The sequence below is a fragment of the Electrophorus electricus genome, chromosome 7, assembly GCF_041902795.1.
Source record: "Electrophorus electricus isolate QZ-2024a chromosome 7, ASM4190279v1, whole genome shotgun sequence".
Lineage (NCBI taxonomy): Eukaryota > Metazoa > Chordata > Actinopteri > Gymnotiformes > Gymnotidae > Electrophorus > Electrophorus electricus.
Genome location: NC_137503.1, coordinates 16,606,074 through 16,625,500, shown reverse-complemented (window position 1 = coordinate 16,625,500; position 19,427 = coordinate 16,606,074). Strand labels below are relative to the sequence as shown.

Here is a 19,427-nt window from a genome sequence, read left to right as displayed (position 1 = left end):
CAGAAGAGTGTGAATGAGTCAGCACGATGTCAGGAGTGTGAGGTAGATGCTATCCGCATCTGCAGGAACTTGAAAGTGTGTGATAGCCGTAGGGTACCTGACTCATCCCTGTCTTTTACTCATGTCTCTCCTGCCCCTCACACCCCCACTGGCTCATTGTGTGTGCTACAAATCTCGGATATATGTGTGTGTTCTATCAGACAAAATTCTCTTTGAAAGCACGGTTTTCCCTCCTGAAACTATTTTGCTGCCTGTAGGCAGTGGTAGGCTTTGGACCTGTGTGTGTGTTTGTGTGTTTTTATGTGTGTGTGTTTGTGTATGTACATGCGTCTGCATGTCAGCACTATGCGTGAAAAGCTTTTAGACAGCAGGCCTGCCAGGCACCCAGCTGTCAATTTATTTGATTTGAATCCTTAAATGGAGTTGTGAACTGTGAAACATCAAGGCTAAACTGTTTTGATTGCCCCCACAGCCTGTAGTTATCAATTTACACAAATAGCGATCTCCACAGAGATATGAACTGACTGACTGCGTGTGTTGTGGGTTGGAGGGACTTTCAGTGATACCTGGTGATTGGCATGTCAGTTTTAACTTTTTATGATCATTTTGAGTTGCTTGTAATTTTTCTGGCAGCACCTAGTGGGTGGTCGCAGCAAACAGTCATCACCTGCCCATCACTCGTGAAGTCATCACCCACCCGAGACATCCATCCACAGATTAAGCCTAACCTAAACTCGATCTTCACTGGACTATCTCTGTAGATAGCAGTACTGTTTAGTCCAATACTAGGAGTAGTGAGTCATTCTAATGAATCATGCTATTTCTAGGCTGACCAAGGTCACTGAAACTGCCTCAGACCTTTGGAAGAATTTGTATAGAATGGCATATTCCAGTTATTCCAGTGCTTAGCTGAGCTCTCACAATCTGTCTTGTTCATTGATCTATCTGTGTGTACTTGACCACATGACCACATTACATTGCTATAGCAGCGGCCCTCAACCATAATCTCCCAGCTGCCCCCCCCCCCCCCAAAAAAGGCACAGCTCAGTATCCAAGCTTCAACAGGTGCTTTCTACTTAGCATATTATCAATCCTTTTACAGGTTACATTTGCTGCACAGTTCATGCACGGTTTAAGACCAGGTGAAAATGAACAATATCTGTTAATTTTCCTCCCCTTCACCTTTTCCCCAGATCACCTACAAGGCCCTGAGCTCCCTGGACCCCAGTGCTGATCTGAATGTCCAGCATGGCCGGGTATTCAAACTCCAGAACGAGACTCACCATCTGTTCATGGGGCTGTACCCCGGCACCACCTACTACTTCACCTTGAAGGCTAGCACCAGCAAGGGTTTTGGCCTACCTGCCACCATTCGTATAGCCACCAAGATTGCAGGTAAGAGGGATGACCTGCCTCCATCTGTGGCTCGCTTGGGTTTATTGCATCTTCTTTCCTTAATTGGTGATATGAAGAGAAGTGAGAGATCTTTTTGAACGTAGTAACAAAGATGATGGTTTTAACATTGTGTGTTACTGATGTGTTTGGGTACATGCTCATTTGGATCTGTCAGTATGGATCTGCATATCTTGGTAATTCATAGTTCAGTATAGCTTAGATTAAAAAAAAGTTTTTATTCATTTGCAGGAAAAATTTTGTGACTTGACATGAATCTGGAAGCCTTGAGAGAAGTCATGATAGCTGTTGAATTTGTTGTTGTTTTTTTTTTTTTTCACCATAATCTTCATTTGATTGTTCTTATTCTTCAAAATATTCGAGGGGAGTAAAGCCTTTTCATTTATGGCATTTAGTTGATGCGTTTATCCAAAGCGACTTACAATTATGACTGAGCACAACTTGAGCAATTGAGGTACCACTAAATATTTAGTAAGTTTATTAGTTTATTAATATTTGCTAAATATAAATCAGATTTTAGGCAAAATACAAGGATTGTATATTTTGCCCAGGTTATCCACTTTGTTTCAGTTGCCCACAGTAGCAACAAACATTCAGTTTAATAAGGACACTTGTAACATACAACATACACAGTTTGTTAAATCTACATTACACATCTAAATTGGAAAGAATAGAATGGGATTTTAAAGATGATTGCACAGGTATCGCTCATATCAAAATTAGGTTTTTATCACATTTATAATTACTATATATACTGTAATTACTAATATAAATTTAGACAGATATGAGTATTATAATGTAGACTGATGCATAAAATGATTTAGAACATTTAGTATTTAATTATTTAGTATTTAAAATTAAGCAGCAAGCTTTCAACTTGGAACATTCAGATATTGAAAGTATCAGTTTCATCCTTGGACACTACCGACATATAGGTTTTTGAATAACAGAAATAAATCACCCCAGAGGGAAAATGTCATCTAAGATATGCTTGTCTTAATAAGTAGCTAACCATATGTATTTCTCATCTCTGTAGCACCATCAATGCCTGAATATGAGACTGACTCGCCTCTGAATGAGACAGACACCACAATTACTGTCCTTCTAAAGCCCGCCCAGTCACGAGGAGCCCCTGTTAGGTGAGCAAACTTCTTTCCATATGTTGTCCATTTAGAAACCTTTCAGCATCAAATTTACTTTGATTAAGGTCTTTTCAAGGGAATGTGGACAAATAATGCTTGGCAGTCTGGAAGATTTAAGATTTAAGTTAATCATTTCTGAGCATGGACATGTTTAAAGAAAACTGGTGTGTTAGTGTTGCATGAAAAAAAAATGTTTTTTTTTAGATTTTGGAGTTTTGAAAGGTATGAAATTCACAGATTAATCAATAAATTATAGCAGTTGAAGTCTTTTATCATATTAATCCATATTAAGGTTAGGTGACATCAAAGTATACATCAGAAAAGCAGCAGGGGCAAACATAGCCAGGTACCAACATTGTTTTCTGGACAGAAAATAAGGGTACAGACATTCATTAATAACAGACACACACTGGAGAACAAAATCCTAAAATGAGGCATGTTTCTCCTCTCTGTTCTTCAGTGCTGGTCCAGGGAGCTGCTTGAGTGAAGAAACCAGTGAGATGCTTAGCAAATAAGCACTCATTCAAATAAGCATCATTTGTATGCTCAGCCTTTAAAGAGGAGCTGGTCAGTTTGGCTGTGCACTGGCAAAGCAACAGAGCTTCTCTCTGTGTTCCCTGGGAGTCTTTAAAAGGCATCAGCTAGACGTGACATGCAGACTTCAGGCATTGACAAACAAAATGAACAACAACAACAAAATACCCTATAAACTTGCTTTTCCTTTAGAGATGAGCACATATGAGATTGCAGTGCATGTTAGTGACAATAAATCCTCTACATTTTGTTAAAGGAAACAGTTAATACATTTTAAATACAATTTTGTAGATAATAAACCAGCCAGAGTAAATGATTTAATAGTAATAAAATTCAGAATACTACTATTAGTCTACCACTCTCAGTATTAGTTTTAATTATATGAATACCATCTTCCCTCCCCTACAAAAAGCATTTTTTTGATGACAACAATATCTAGATTCTTATTTATTCAGAAGTCCTGTCTTTTGTCTTCATTTTAAAACTCATTTTCAAAACTGGGTGACTTAATGTTTTAACTTTACATTTTTGGACTTGAATATTAACTAATCAAATATAGCTCTAAATATTTTGAAACATAAAATTGTGTTCATAAATTAAAATTCATTAAGATCATAGTGAGTAAATTCAGTTTGTTCAAAAATCATCTTCGTAATAAATAAAAAGATAATCCAAATTCCATTTTGTCACTTTTTTAATCCAAATCATTCTCCTTATTTTCATCCCACACTCTTCAGTTTAAAAAAAAAATCCAACATGTTAAGAAAGCCAGTATGGTTAATATCAAGGACTGTAATAACATCTTTATTAGTTCAGAATTGTAGGACCTCTAGATGAATATGGCTGCAGTGGTTGCCTGCATTACACACAACTACACAACCACACAGTCCCTGTCATTACACACAACTACACAACCACACTCTCTCACATATACCCTGACAGCTATTAGTTTAAAATGGAGATCCACTGTTTTTCTGTTTTTGCAAGAAGGAAAAAAAAAGATGGGGAGAGACAGGCTTCTTTAGTCATTATCCCCCATGAAAGATGCCAAATTAGAGACTAGGATAATTTGGCATCATCTTTTTGGTGAAACATACATTTCCCTAATTGCACATAATTGTGAAGTATGTTCATGGCATAGACAGGCATAATTGCAAACAAGCCCTATTAGTGATGAAAGCTCAGAGGATGTCCTTATCTATTCATGAAGTCTGTGTACTGAAACACAGTCATGCCCTCTCCACGTCCTCAGGCCCCCTTCACAAGCCCTTTTAAAAAGCCCTGTTCAACATGGAGCACCTTCCCTCCTTTAAGATAACTGCTGCAGCAGAGATTTCCCTCTGCTGGCCCTATAATGCATCGTCTACTTAATTGTACGTTCTCAACAGAAGGCACAATGGAGCTTTAGTCCTTTTGCTGTTTTAAAAAGCCAGAGAGCAAGTTTAACTAAATACTTCACCCTGGAATACGAATAATGGATAAAGCCATGTAGAGTAGTTAGCAGTGTACAAAAGGAGTGTATACAAACTGATCCCTACCAGTTTTTCTGGTGTTATTTTTCCGTAAATTAGGAAGATGAGTTCTTTAACTTGCATTGCAGCAAGAAGAACTCTGAAATTACAGTTCTCTTAGTACTCTAGTAAAGTAGATATTTGTAATGCTAAAAGCTGCTGTTTCAAGCTTCGATAGCATTTAATCATATCTGACTGAATTAGTGTTCTAGGGACAAAAAGAGCCAACCTCACTTATATGTCTCATATCTCAGTGTGTGTGCTCATATTTCCACTATTTTAACTAGAGCAATGTTTTCATTCTCCAGCGTATACCAAGTGGTGGTTCAGGAGGAACGGAAGCAGAAAATGCGGCGTGCCACTGATCTCACCGAATGCTTCCCCGTTCCCGTAAGCTTCCGGAACGCCTCTATCTTGGACTCGGCACATTACTTTGCAGCCGAACTTGCTCCAGTCAGCCTAGCAGTGGTACAACCCTTCACCATAGGGGACAACAAGACCTATAACGGTTATTGGAACGCGCCACTGTCTCCTGCCAAGAGCTACAGCATTTACTTCCAAGCCCTGAGCAGAGCCAACGGGGTGAGTGCTGGCAGGAAGCCGCCAATCACAGCGATCCACTTCTCTGACCACTTCCAACTGAGTCTAATGAGAGACCATTGATTTTTCAATTTTGACCTATGTACATTTAAACTTTAGTTGTAGAATGTCATAGGAAGCAAAAAAACCTTTTCCTGTTCCAAGTGTGTAAGTATTTGGCTGCACCCTGGGGCTCAAAATTAGAATTCACAAGTATATTAGCTTTGGGCTTATACAATGCAAGCTGTTACATTTGCTTGTGGTTGTGCATTTATGCAGCGTATATGAAGGTCTTATGAAGCTTAATATAGACTCATCCTATGTACTGTTTGCTGTATTCTAACTTGCTTGCATTGCCCTGTGCTCCAGCTGCTGTGGTGTGGGTGTTGATTTGATTGGATCTTGTTCAATTCAATTTCTGTTTTGTATGCTTGGAGAAAATCACTCAAAAACAACCTCAGACTGTGACCTAGATAATTTGATCGGCAAGTCATGCATAAAATATAGATTTTGGTTGGTTGTTCAGGCTTGATGCCCCTTTCACCATGCGCCAAGAAACCTTTGGGATAAAACACGTGCTGCAATTGGTGTAAATCTCAGTTTCTGGAGAATAAAAGTAAATGGATTTACCATTTGGCTCTTATTTATTATCATTATGATAATGCTTTGGGTTTGGAAGGAAAAAAATACCAAACAATGCTACTGTTTGCAATCCTGGCTTATTGTTGTTTCTATGCATGCCATTAGCTTTATAAAGTGAAGTGCTGCTGAGTACTTCAGTGCCAGTCGCTGTCAGTAAACATTCTGTGTATGAGGGGTGGGGAAAGAAATAATTCAACATCCAACAGTCTCTTTATTCAGATACAAAGAGCCAGTCCTCATACAACCTACCTGCTGAGGCCAAAAATGGTGTCAGTGGAAAGCCTGGCAGAGTCCCCCTACCTTCCCTCAGCATAGTCAGCCGTGCCAGCCTCCTCACCAAGTGCTCCACCTCACTGGAGTCTTTCATGCCAACAGTGACACTGGGAGAAAAAAAAGTGTAAAGGAGGTAATGAGGGAGGTCGACACAGCAACTTTGGCCACCGATTTCTAGCTTATTGCTTTTAACCATATAGCTTCTCTTGCTTTTTTTGCCCAGTGAAGCAGTAATAAGTCAACAGTGTGGTAGATCCTCCTCTAACACAACAGAGAAGTGCCAGCAAGTGCCAAAGCCAGCATGCATGCACATGGCTATAAGTCACTTAATGGGCAAGAGGGGGACCCTTTTGAAAGCTGGTTATAAGGTCAAAGACTGAAATCCAGATCTGTGAAAGTGCTATAAATAAAATAAATATTACCATATTTGCCAGACTAGAAATTGGTTAAATCTGAGAGCATCTAAAAATCTAAGCAATACTGTACTGAGGTGAGCTAACACAGGTAGGGTTTTTAGTAGTACATATAATTTTAATTTATTATTATCCAAAGTTTATAGGCTATCTATATGCTAAGGTTATTGTAAATAAAACATCAAAAATACTATCTGAACATAAACAGATGTTTAACTAGAGAGAGAGTTCCAAAAATCTCTCCAGATGTCTTTCTAGGGTGAGGATCTTGGAGAGGAAGAAATCTTTTTACACCAAAGAACCATTTACATGTTGTGTTAACATGCTTTTCAAATCTGGACAGTATCCAGATATACTTTAGTCATTTACACCTTTCATTAAAATGTCTCCCCACTGGGATGCTAGATGTCTTATTTCACTTCACTGTGCAAAATGTGGTTAGAGTAATCTGATCACAGGTCTGATCACAGTGTGTCCTGGGTGCATTTACACTTGGTGCATTTACACAATGCTGGGTGCATTTACACAAGTCTAATGCACTTGTGATATGATCACTGAAAATGCAGGTAAATTAATGAAAGCATGAAGGATTTTAGGCCTGTAGCTTCTTTGCCAATGAGTATGCAGCATGTTGGTTTTTAGGTACCACACCCACAGTCAGACCCAAAATGGCACAGCTGCAATTCAGATACTGCTGATCAGTGCTTTAATATGTGTTCTGGACTAGCAGTTAATGTGAGGTCAGAATAAATCTCATTCTGGAATATGGATGCAGAAACTCAAAAAACCCTGTGCAATTGTAGTTCTGGTTTCCTCTTCAAAGAGAGAAATGCAAAAAAAAAACCCCAAAAAACAACTCTAGGAACTATTAGCTAGATGGAGTGAGCCATAAAGCTTGTCTGGAGAAATGAGTAAGAAATGCATTAAAAAAAAATAATAATAATAATAATAAAAACAGAGAAGCATAGTAAAGCTCCAAAGTGGATCTCAAATATAAGCTTAGATGTGAATCATTTTGGCTGGTTAAAGGATCTGGTTTTACTGCTTTTTCTACAGAATCTACAAAGTCAGAGCTCGACGGACAGCCATAATATCCTTGCTGCTTGGATTGTAGGCACAGAGCCTCTTCTGTGAAACTATAAAGTGAAACAGACTGTGTGTTACTTCTGAAAGCCTCAAAGAAAGTGCTTTTCTGTCTCAATGCTGGGAGGAGAAGAGAGCAGATTAGACCTGTTGTTTTTATTCTTGGTGCTCTCACACTTTGGTGTATAAAGGTTTTCTACTAAACTTGAGAGTGTGTAGATAATTATAACAAAAATCCCTGACCAGCCTTAATGCATCTTTCTCTTTTCCTGCACTTGGTCCCCTAATGTCTCCCTGTGCCTAATTTAACTTAAAGGCTAAATTCAAAATGATTGTGTTTCTCCATTACTGGCTATGTGGAATTGGGAGGTATGCCCTTGTCTCACACTTATTAAATCAACAGTGTTGATAAACACAGCTCTGGGTATTCCAATACTATCCATCTCTCTCTCTCTCTCTCTCTCTCTTTCTCTCTCTCTCTCTCCCTGTCTTTCTCTCTCACCATTTCTCTCTGTCTCTTACCCCCTCCGCTCCTCCTCTCTTACTGTCTCTCAATTAATTTACACCTCTGAGTCATCCTTCAACCATTCCAGCTTTAATGAAAAAGCAACCATCCTAAATAAAGTGGGTTTAAAGTGCCGTAGACCACAGGCAATATAGTGATAAAGAGAGCCATTTGCCCCCCCCCCCATCACCCACACCCCCAATTCTGTGCCCCTCTAAAGTCAAGTAAAGGCAGATGTAATAAAGAACTTTTTTTTTTCCTATAAAAATACTTTCTTCATGGAACAGGCATATGCTGCATTTCTTTCATCACCTTAATGCCTTTGTTTGTCTTTATGTTAGGGCCACCATATGTACATTATTTAATGAGAGAGCAAGAGAGATAAAGATAGAGAGATCTTAAATTCTTACACCTGAAGTGCCTGCTAACAGGTCTAGATTCTCTTTCATTTTAGTTTCAGTATAGTAATTCATGGAACCTGGAGTCTGAGAGACTAATGTCAACTGCCCCTAATCCTCTGTCTTTCCAGGTGATTCCTCTCTGTCTTCCACCACATCATGCATGGTTTCCTTCTGATCCTTCATTAGCAAGTAATGAGTATTTAATTAATTAATTATTTCTAGTCATAAAAAAGGTAATATGTTTGTAAAGAATTAGAGCATAAATTAAGAATCCTGATTCACTCCAATGCCCCGTGCTTGAAAATAAAATAATGTAGAAAGCAATGGAGAGAAGGAGAGAAATGTGCAAAAAGCTCTCCAGGTGCTTGTGAGGTAATAGCTACACCTTGCCAGATTGGCTCAACCTATGGAGGTGATAGGTCACAGCAGGGGTCAGGACACAAATGGAGTGGTATAGATGAGTCAGATTTGCCTTATCCTTTTCACCTGTGTGTGGGCAGAAGTGTGACATACTTGAGTACAGTCGGACATGCCAGAACGTGCCTGTGCTACCAAGCCTCTTGGGACCTTGTGCATCTATAGTCGACTAGACAAGAATTGTTTCCAGAAGGATTTGGGATGGACTGCTTTAAAAATGTCACTCACAAATACTTTAGTGGCCCATATGCTGTCCTAGTTGGTCATAATGTGGTTTACATCATATGAGCAAGTGGACTCTACTGGCTGGTTGTTTAGTTACTATAGTTGTTTGACGGCCAAAGGACATCAGTTAAAGCTGAACTGAAATGGTTCCGTTCAGTTAAAGTCTCACTCCAAACTAGTGCACCAAATGTTTTCCATAATAGTGTCACGGTTTTAGTGAAGTGTGAAGTTAACATGGTTGGTGTTTTTCAGACTCAGATTCAAAAAACTATATTGCCTCCCCTCTGTTCTATTCTTTTGGACACAGGTTCGATTCGTGCCCAATCCCTTCTTTGACCTCTCTCTTTTCATGCCTATCTCTCTCTCTGTCATCATAGATTTTTTTTTAAAAGAATGACGGTCTGTCTGTCTGTTGCTCTTTGTAAATTTCTCTCTCCCTTGGTCTCTCTCTCTCCTTCTCTCTTTCTCTCCCTTACAATTTAGACACTGGTTATTTAAAAAATTTTTCCTAGTTCTTTTACCCATTATTTTGTGTGAAAAGTGAACTGTTTTCAAACACGATGCATGTGAGCAGTGTCCTCTAACTATAAAATATTTTAAAATATGATGACACAACTAGTGAAAGTTTCATGGATATTACTGTGAAAACAATGAACTTTACACCAGTAAATAGTAACATATGCAAATGTCTAGTTTTTGTTAGACACAGCTGTGTATCTCCCTTATTAACTTCTTGCATTGGTCATTTTTGTTTGACTACCATTCCTAACTTTTGTTTTGTGTTTTTGTATTTTGTTTTAGGCTTTGTTTTCCTTTTGTATTTTAGTTATGTGTACTAGCTTTGTTTTTGTGTTTGGCCTGACTGACTTTTTAATCTTGGACCAGAATAACTCTAAATTACTGTTTATGGATTTGCCCACAATAAACTTAGCACTACAGAGAGAGAATGAGTGAGTGAGTGCGTGAGAGAGAGAGAGAGAGAGAGAGAGAGAGAGAGAGAGAGAGAGAGTGAGTGTGTGTGTGTGTGTGTGTGTGTGTGTGTGTGTGTGTGTGTGTGTGTGTGTGTGTGTGTGTGTGTGTGCGTGCGTGTGCATACGTGCATGCACACTTTAACTCCCTAGGAGGTCTAATCAGTGGACAGTGGTGAATCAATACACAGGTTAACTTGACAGAATTCTGTTGAAAGCTCCAGATTCGTACTGACTCCCACTGAAAATGAAGAAGCTAACTGATTAGCATACACTCGTTTCCCACACCCTTTGTATGTGCATGCACGGATGTGTGTGGGCGAAAATGTAAAGCAGATGACTGTGGACCAGGGTTGTGCGTTTTCAATCGTGTCAAGCCGATAGTGTCATCATAAGTATATGATGGTGATGACTACCAGGACACACACAAGAATTCTCAAATAGATAAACACAAATGAACCAACAGCGCAGTGATTCTGTGTGGATATCTAAATGTCACCCAGATCACACACTGTGTAGGTCCTGTTCCTGATGTGCATACTGCAACCTCATGTGCATACTGCCTAATTAAAGCAGATGGACACTGTAAACAGAATACACATACACACACATGCATACACACACACACACACACACACACACACACACACACACACACACACACACACACACACACACACACACACACACACACACACACACACACACACAGCAGCCAGCTTGGTGTTTCTTTGTTCTAAACTGCTATGTTGACATCACATTGCTCTTAGAAATGGGCTAATTATTACCTGTCAGACTACACTGTTTTAACAGTCATTACCATAATAAGTACCATTCATTCATGGCCTGGTTTTAGTTGTGGTCTAAAATGTCTTCAGAAGTTCTGTATTAAACTGTAATAAATCAGGTCTGTTCTGGAACTGGTTTTTCTAAAACATTGTAGTGATCCTCAGGAAATGGTACAGGAAACATTATGTGAACTTTAATAATGTTAATTCCCAGTTTATCTTATAATGCTTTGGAGAAATAAGGCTCAGAGTAGGTAAGTTTAATTTAGTTATGGAAAATGCTGAAAAACCGGGGTTCAGTAGAATGCATACATAAATTAAATGATGCACCCTTGAAAAGTTAATTATTCCTTTGTTTGCATTCCACTAAATCAGGATGTGCCTACAACTATCACTCAAGAGTTATAGTTACTGCACATGATGAGGTTTCAAATTAATTCAGGTTTTTCCAGCCTGGGTGAGCACTTTGTTTTTGTCCAGTATCATAGCTTCTTAAAAAAACTGGTGTTTCCAAAAAATGGTGAAGGGAGACAATGTTTCATGATATTTATGGTTGTAATAATACTAGTCACTGTGGTTTGAAAATTCAGATGTAACATCTGAATGTAACAAAAACAATGTTCTTCAGGAGATTTTTAAACATTTAATTAAAAAGTAACTTTTCTTTTTTTCCAGGAAACAAAAATCAACTGTGTGCGACTGGCTACCAAAGGTATGAAACTTCTTTTCACTCACTGCCTGCTTTTAGAATTGAGTATATGTTTAGAGATAAATTAGAATTCTGGTTCTGATTACAGTAATGGTTTTTAGTGGGAAATTATATCTGAAGCATTTATTAGTAGATTACATGATATGTCTGCCTTGAAGCATTCCTGCTCAGTTAGTAACTATAATTCAGAGCACCATAGCATTAAAAATGTTTTGTTTTTTTTTAAGAAATGCTAGCTGTTTTATAGTTTAATTGTTTGCATTATATTTTTATATTCTCTACAATGAACAAATGTAACCTTTTCCTATAGAAAACAAATTTAAATTTCCATTCAGTCGACAACACAAAGGCCTATCACTCTAACAAACTGAACCCCAGAAGAATTAAATAAAACTTAAATTTCATCTTTGTTTTACTTGCATGAATGTCTGCAGTTCTTTTTTTTGGTTTTCTATTTCTTTCATGTCTTTCTTTCTCTTTATTTCTTTTGTTCTTTCCATTGTTTTAACACATGAATGAATTAAAGACAACTGACATCAAATCAGACTCTCCATTTCATTGTTTAATTTGCTTTTCTCTTCATTTTGATTGGCTCCTAATCCATTTTAACGCACAGCTGATGGCATACTAGGTTCTTTTTAATTTGCACCCATTCACTTTCTATCCATGTCAGCCATTTGTAGTAATTGACTTGCTGTCTTTCTTTTTCCTCCATCCCTGTCACTACACTCTTGGTTGGGTTTTTACTATGATTGGCAGGGACCTATTCTACTTGTGATTTTGCTTTGGAATAGATATGCTTTGAATTTTGTGGCTTTTATTTTTATGTAATGTGAATAAATATATAATAATCATACCAGATGATAACTGTTAACTAAATGTGCAATATGATGACATTCCTAAGTCATTTATGACAAATAAGAGAATAGCAAATAAGAGAATAATAAATAAGGGAATAGCAACAACAAAAAGAAATTATATGTATTTGCCACAAAGTTCAAACATTTTGTATTACTGTTTTTTTTCTTCTATTTTTGTTTATTTTTTTAATTACATTTTTCACTCATTGTCATAAAATAATAATAAAGCTTCCCAACCTATTGTAAACTTTGTCTTCATTGATCAAATTTCAACCTTATTTTTGTAACAACTTTAACATTTTTAAAATCAAATTTATGTGTTTCTTAATGGATCCCCTAAATATTTTTGCAAGGAGCTTTTGGTCTTAAATTCCTTTACTCAGCCATTCTTATGTCCACTTTCACACACAGCCTTTGTCTATCTGTTTACAAAATGTTCCAGTGTATACCGAAGTTCTGAAGAACTGACAGACACTGAGAGCGGAAGGCGTATTTCTTTAGACAATTTTTTCTTTCTTTCTTTTTTCATGCATGCCGACCTGGAACGTAAAACCTTGTCTTAGTGGTAATAGGTAGGGGACAAAATACCACGCCCTACATACTTGTCATTCCCAGTGAAGGTGAATATTATACCATGGTCAAAATTATTTCTTTCCTCTTGCTTCTTTTCATCCACACCCTTTTCCACAGTTGTTTCCTTCCTAACTCTTTTTAAAATTGCTTTTGTTCTGAGATCTGTTCAGTTCATTCTGCTTTAAGATTTTCATCTTAATGCATTGGTTTGCATGTGCACAAAAGGTTAAATATAACTGATTGTCATTCACCTCATTTACACTAATGTTCTTTGGTACCCTTATAATGTATGGCCCCTCTCCCCACACGTCTCAATCACTTTGCAGTTTCAAAAGATCATTTTATATAACAACAATAATAAAAAAGAATCCCCTGACATCTATTGTAGTTTTGCTCATTGTCTTGTTAAGCTTACATAAAAATCAGTAATTTAAATAACTTTTATTAAGGCCTTCAAGAATAGGAAATTTTCAGTACTAAATTATTGCAATCAATTAATGAATCTGTCTAAAGATATTAAAATTGAAAAGAGGGGAACTAAGAAAAATTTTAATCATTCAAATTCAAACAAACAAAGACAACAGTTCTTTTGAGTCTACAATATCACATACCACACTGCTGTACCAACCTAGATCCCCATCATCCCTGTTTAGGTTCTAGATTAAATTGCATAAATAAAGCTTTTAACAAGTTTATGAGCAAAATTTCAAAAAGTGATGTGTGTTACCTTAGTCACCTGTACCTGTTCAAGTAACTACTTCACATACATGTTCTCACTCATACAGTCGGCCAGCCTAACCTCTCTGTGTGTGTTTGTGTGTGTTTGTGTATATTTTTGTGCAGCAGTGTAGGGTGAATGCTCTCTTTTGTGATTGTATATGGGTATGGGTATGTGTAGTTATTTATGTACGGGTATATGGGTGTACAAATATTTGTGTGAACATTTCTGAGTGTGTAATGAGATTTTGATGTATTAACATGGCATTTGTGTGATATTGTATAGCAGTCATATGTTAAACGTGTAAGCAATAGTAGATTTTGTGTTAGTGTAATGTATCATTTTTATGATTTTTTTTGTGAGAATGCACACTTTAAATTACACAGAGTAATGGGTTAAACCTTTTGCAATTGATTTTGCAGTTTTTCTTTACTGTCACTAGACAGCTACTAAATGAATACATCTCTTCATGTCACTATTTGTCCATAGGCCCTTCCTCTAAACTGACATCTCTGTGTACTACATGTACCACCTCTTTGCAGAGACGTTTCCTGATTAGTTAATGTATAGTTGGATATGTCAACATCTTTAGTTGCTGATTACAGAACCCAGCCCAATCACACAGTCTTTTTTTTCTGATGTAAATACATTTTAGTCTACATGTTCTTAAACTTTATAGCAACTTAAATGTGGTTGTTAGCAGCAAAAGATTCATTTTAGGCTACCATGTCTTCACAAAATCGTACCCATATGCTGGTAAGGAGCTGCACTTCATACATGTGCCAACTGCAAGGATTCACTCATTAGTAAAATTAGGTGGTGGTGTGCAAGGCTGGAACAAATACCAGTAGACAGTTCAGTGCTCGTCGAATAGCACAGGAATAATGAACAACACGCATCAGTGGTGTTGTGTAAGGAAAGAACTCAGATGGTGCCTGCTCTTACCATTGACGTTATAGGGCAGTTTCCTCAACATGTTTCCTCATTTTGACTAAATTGTAATGTCAGTAGTAATTCACTATTGAAATATGTTTTAAATGTGATTTAGAGCTAACATTAGATTAGAGAAACATGCTCTTTAACTGTTATTATAAGCAATATTGCTAGTATAATAAGCCTTAGAGCTGGACAGTAGAGGATAGAGACCATTCTCTTTTCTCAATAGTACATTTCAATTCTTGCTTATGTGGCTTCACCTTTTTAACTTTACAAAAAAATCTATAGATGTATTATGAGAACAGATTGAGTTGTATGATGGTCAGTGGTGGTTCTCTAGTCAAGATTTTAAAGTGGCTTGCTCTAAACATATATTCCTAGAGACTATATCATCAATCTCATCTTAATGGCTGTTGACATTATTCAACTCTTGCACTTTCAAAGTGCTGGTTTTAAGGTAAATAAGCTTTCCTTCCAGTTTAGCATATGCTCTCCGTTACTGCTGTGTGTTGAATACCTTGTTGGGCATTCGTGGTGTGAATAACTTCCTGACCTGTGAATTTAAGGAAGCACGAATGGGATCTTATCATATGTAGTCTCTCAAGAGCATCCTGACCTCCTTCCAGGTGAGCACTGGTGGCGTGTAAGAAAGAACAGACAGATGGCATCATTCACACTTCTGTGCTGTACAGCCGCACACACCATGGGGGGTCTGGAGGAGAGGGAAAAGTGTTGATGATGTGAGCCTATTCCGAACACTTCATAAGCTTGGTAGCGCGCATGGGTCTGAGGCAGTCGTTTGGGCGTGACACGTTAGATTTGCAGGGCAGAAGGACCAGGCTGGTCCTTTGGAAGCTTAGTGACGCATTAGGCCATGAGAGGTTAAAAACAGGCATAGTGAAGTGTGGCAAAGTGTAACACTTGGCCACTTCCTTCATCTGCGCCCTTCTCCACTTACAATATGTTCAATTGCCTTGACTGAAATTACAAATTGGTGTGCAATAAAATGTCAGGGACTGCTGAATCACAGTGCCAGGTGGCAGTCATGTTGAAAAGTTCTGTTCCGCCAACTAGTGGACCATTAGAGATGTTTAATGGACCAAAATGACGCAGTAGCAGACTGCTATTTTGACTTTTTTTGTTCATATTTTGATATGCATGATAAAATATGGCATTTAAATATGTCTAATATCAGACCTTTACAACTTGTCCAGAATACAGCAGCACGACTGGTCTTCAATCTTCCGAAGTTCACATATGTTACTCCACTGCTGCACTCCCTTCATTGGCTGCCAGAGAATTGCACGCATCAGATTTAAAACCTTGATGCTTGCCTACAAAGCCAAAAACGGTCCCCTTCATAGATGAGGTCAATGGTTAAAGCTCAATCCGTACCTCTAGTACTTTGAACCTCAAGTGCGGCTCAGCTCGAAATACCATGCTTCAAGTCTCATGGAAGACAAACATTGAGACTATTTTCTGTCCTGGCTCCCAGATGGTGGAATGAACTTCCACTTGCTGTCCGGACAGCAGAGTCCCTTGCAGTCTTCAAACGCAGACTGACGACCCATCTATTCGTGGAATATTTAAATGACAACTGACCCTGCTCCTATATTGACTAACTAAATTAGTACTTATTGTAGGGTATTGTTTATTACACTTAGATGTTGTCTAACAAACTCTAGTACTCTAGTACACACACGCACACACGCACACACACACAATTACACACACTCACACACAGAGACACCCGCCCCCCCCCCACCCGCAACACTCTTTAAGTTGAATGGAGTAAGGCTGGTTAGCCACCCCAGGTCTTAATTTTTGAGAACCAATAATATTGTTGCTTGTTTACATGATTGCTGGATGAGTGTCCTTCGTCTGTGTCCATCTAAAATTATAATCCATTTAGAGGAACTCAGATATAATGCTTTAATCCCGCCCACTGACAAAGAATTATTTATCACTGTATTACTCCAGTTCTCTGATGTCAGTGCTGATATGTATTGCCATCATCCTCAGATAATCCTATCTGTTATTTTACAGACCTGATTTAAGTAAAGTTTTAATCAAAAAGTACATTCTCTTTCCCACACATTGTTGTGAGGATAAGACATGGGTCATTCACAATCAAAGTGGAAGTGCAGCAGCCTCCTGCCATGAAAAGGATTATTCTTTAATATCAAAGGCTTTAGTGAAAATTCCTATCTGATACTTCATTTTCCCCAAGCCCAAAATAAAATGTATTTACATGTTCTTTTTAGGCAAACAAGCCAGGCCTGTGGGTGTAAGAAAATGTATGGTGAGTGGTTCTAATCACAGAAAGATTATGGCTAGCTCTTTTTTTAAATAAGACCTTGTGCTTTCTGAATTAAGCACAAACTGACTCTAGTCTTAAGGGAGCCATGTAGTCAGACTGCTATGATCCTTTTGGCTACAATGGATTTGAAAAGCAGTTAGACTCCTCAGGGAGAATAAAAAGTAAAAGAGAGGTAGAAAGATAGATAGATAGGGGGAAAAATATTTGAGAATTCCCATCATCACTGATCAAGGTCCAGTAGCACAGCTAAAACAGATATGATGCATCTGTAGCAAAGATGGGTAAAACCGGCCATAGTCTTATAAGAAAGCAACACAATTGGTAAACATTTTCTGCCATATCTATTTGCCCTTGTAAACAGGTAAATATTTAAATGAGGAAAGATTGTGCCATATTAAAACAAATTAGGAAGATGGACTAAATGGTTGGTCAGGACCACGTTGCATCAGTCAGATTTCGAGGTTAGCGTGGGATATTGTGCTATCAGAAAATACACTTAAACATCCAGACAGGCTTCAGGTGTGCGTGTATATCTGTGAGAACACTCACCAGCATGAACTACTGAACTCAATCAGATCAAGGCAGACGGAGATAAGTTAGCATTGACACGAGGGCAATGGCCTATCTCAGTGTCTCTCTCACACCCCTTCTATTCTATTCTTTCTCCCTCTCTCACAATACCCTGCCCCCCATATCTTCCCACTAGCACACAGATCCACCTGTGGATAGAGCAGTAAAATGTTTGGGTAAAAATATTCCTGGTCAAAGAAAGAAAGAAATGCTAGTGGAGATTGGTTCCGTTTCCTCTAAAGCAGTTGACAGAGAAGGTAAATGTGTAAGCATTTTGAAAGCTATTAATCTCATGAAGGAATGGTGTATAGGCTTTAGGTGTTTCATTTATTTGTTCTGAACAAAAAACTGTTTAGCTCATATTCTTTACACTGGCAAAAAGGAAAAATATAAGTTGGCTGAGACGAAAGCAAGTCTCCCAGGTTGAGACCAACATATTAATACGACATTGAACTGGTAAAGGTATGGTTAAGGATTTCTTAGGCAGGCTGCGGGCTGCAATAAATGTCTGTGTATAAATGAGACAAAGATGGCGAGGTCATATACTACAGGAATGTTTGTCATCTGGCGCTTTTTTCCTCTTTCAGTTCAGCTCTATCCCCAGGTTATCAGAATAAGTTGTTCAGATAATATGGTTCAATATGTTTGATTTTAATTGGTTGATAATTTTGTGATTGTTGTGCCATCTGGAGTAACAGCTCATTTCTTAGTAATAATGACAATTTTACAGTAGACTGACAGAGTTGATAAAGATTGGTTATTTGTTTTGAAGCGCTTTGTCCTAAATATGAAGAGAAATTTTAACAGTGTTTCTTAAAATTCATGCAGTTAAAGAACCTATGTTAAAAGGTTACACACACACACACACACACACACACACACACACACACACACACACACACTGCATCATTGTCCCTGTTTTTTTTTAGCTCAAGAGGCTAATCTTACTCTTTGCCTTTACCTCACAAATACACATAACATACAGTGTGAATTACAAGTGGAAAGATTTTATGTTAATAGACTACTTGTGGGAATGTGTCTGTCCCTCTGCATGGAAGTCATCATTGTACATTTAATAACACACCCTTAGCCATTCCCCAACCACGTGGCAATGATAAAGTCATCTGTGTACTTATTGGGTCTTGTCGGTGTATTTATGTATTTAAAAAAAATTTCTTCTTTCTTTTGGAGTGTGTCTGTGTGTACGTCCTGTGTGCAAGCATGTGTGTGAATGTGAAAATACGTATGTGTATGTGAAAGTGGAACAGCATATGTGTATGTTAAGAGTGCCTGTGTGTGAGTGTATGTCTTCAGTGGGCAGCTCTTGTTCCAGTTCAATGCCTTTCTCTCTCTCTCTCTCTCTCTCTCTCTCTCTCTCTCTCTCTCTCTCTCTCTCTTTTTTTTTCTGTGATGTACCTCTTGTTCTTTCAGGAGCATCTACTCAGAATTCCAACGCCCTGGACCCCGAGAAGCAGGTTGACAGCACAGTAAAGATGGCGGGCGTCATCGCCGGGATCCTCGTGTTCATCATAATCCTCCTAGGCGTGGTTCTCACTTTCAAACGCAGGTAAAGACACACTTGTAGTGTACTAAACAGTAGCTTCTATACAGTATCACTTTTATTAAAGACATACCCTAATATATAAAGAGAGTGGTATTCAACAGTGAAATTTATATTTTTATATTTTAAATATTTTAAATGCTAGTTTAGTTTCCTTGTAAGGGTCTACAAACTTGGACTGAGGGTAATTTGTCTTTAGGATTCTAGGTTTGGGTGGGTCAGGGGAGAGTATCACTGCTTTACTGACATCTCCAGCTTCTGTGTCTTTTTGTGAAACATGTACACT

At 38.1% G+C, this 19,427-nt stretch overlaps 1 protein-coding gene across 9 annotated transcripts in view; it reads left to right on the top strand.

Annotated features, from left to right (window-relative positions):
- ptprt (protein tyrosine phosphatase receptor type T) overlaps positions 1–19,427 on the top strand; it is a 199,195-nt gene that overhangs the window by 120,939 nt on the left and 58,829 nt on the right. For 6 of the 9 annotated variants that reach the window (XM_035524517.2, XM_081717580.1, XM_081717579.1 and 3 more), the window contains exons 10-15: positions 1,194–1,395; positions 2,450–2,552; positions 4,909–5,182; positions 11,570–11,606; positions 13,027–13,083; positions 19,012–19,147. In XM_035524517.2, the coding sequence (XP_035380410.1) occupies positions 1,194–1,395; positions 2,450–2,552; positions 4,909–5,182; positions 11,570–11,606; positions 13,027–13,083; positions 19,012–19,147 (809 nt within the window). The remainder of the gene's footprint in view (positions 1–1,193; positions 1,396–2,449; positions 2,553–4,908; positions 5,183–11,569; positions 11,607–13,026; positions 13,084–19,011; positions 19,148–19,427) is intronic. The other 3 variants (XM_035524516.2, XM_081717582.1, XM_081717581.1) reach the window with 1 other exon arrangement.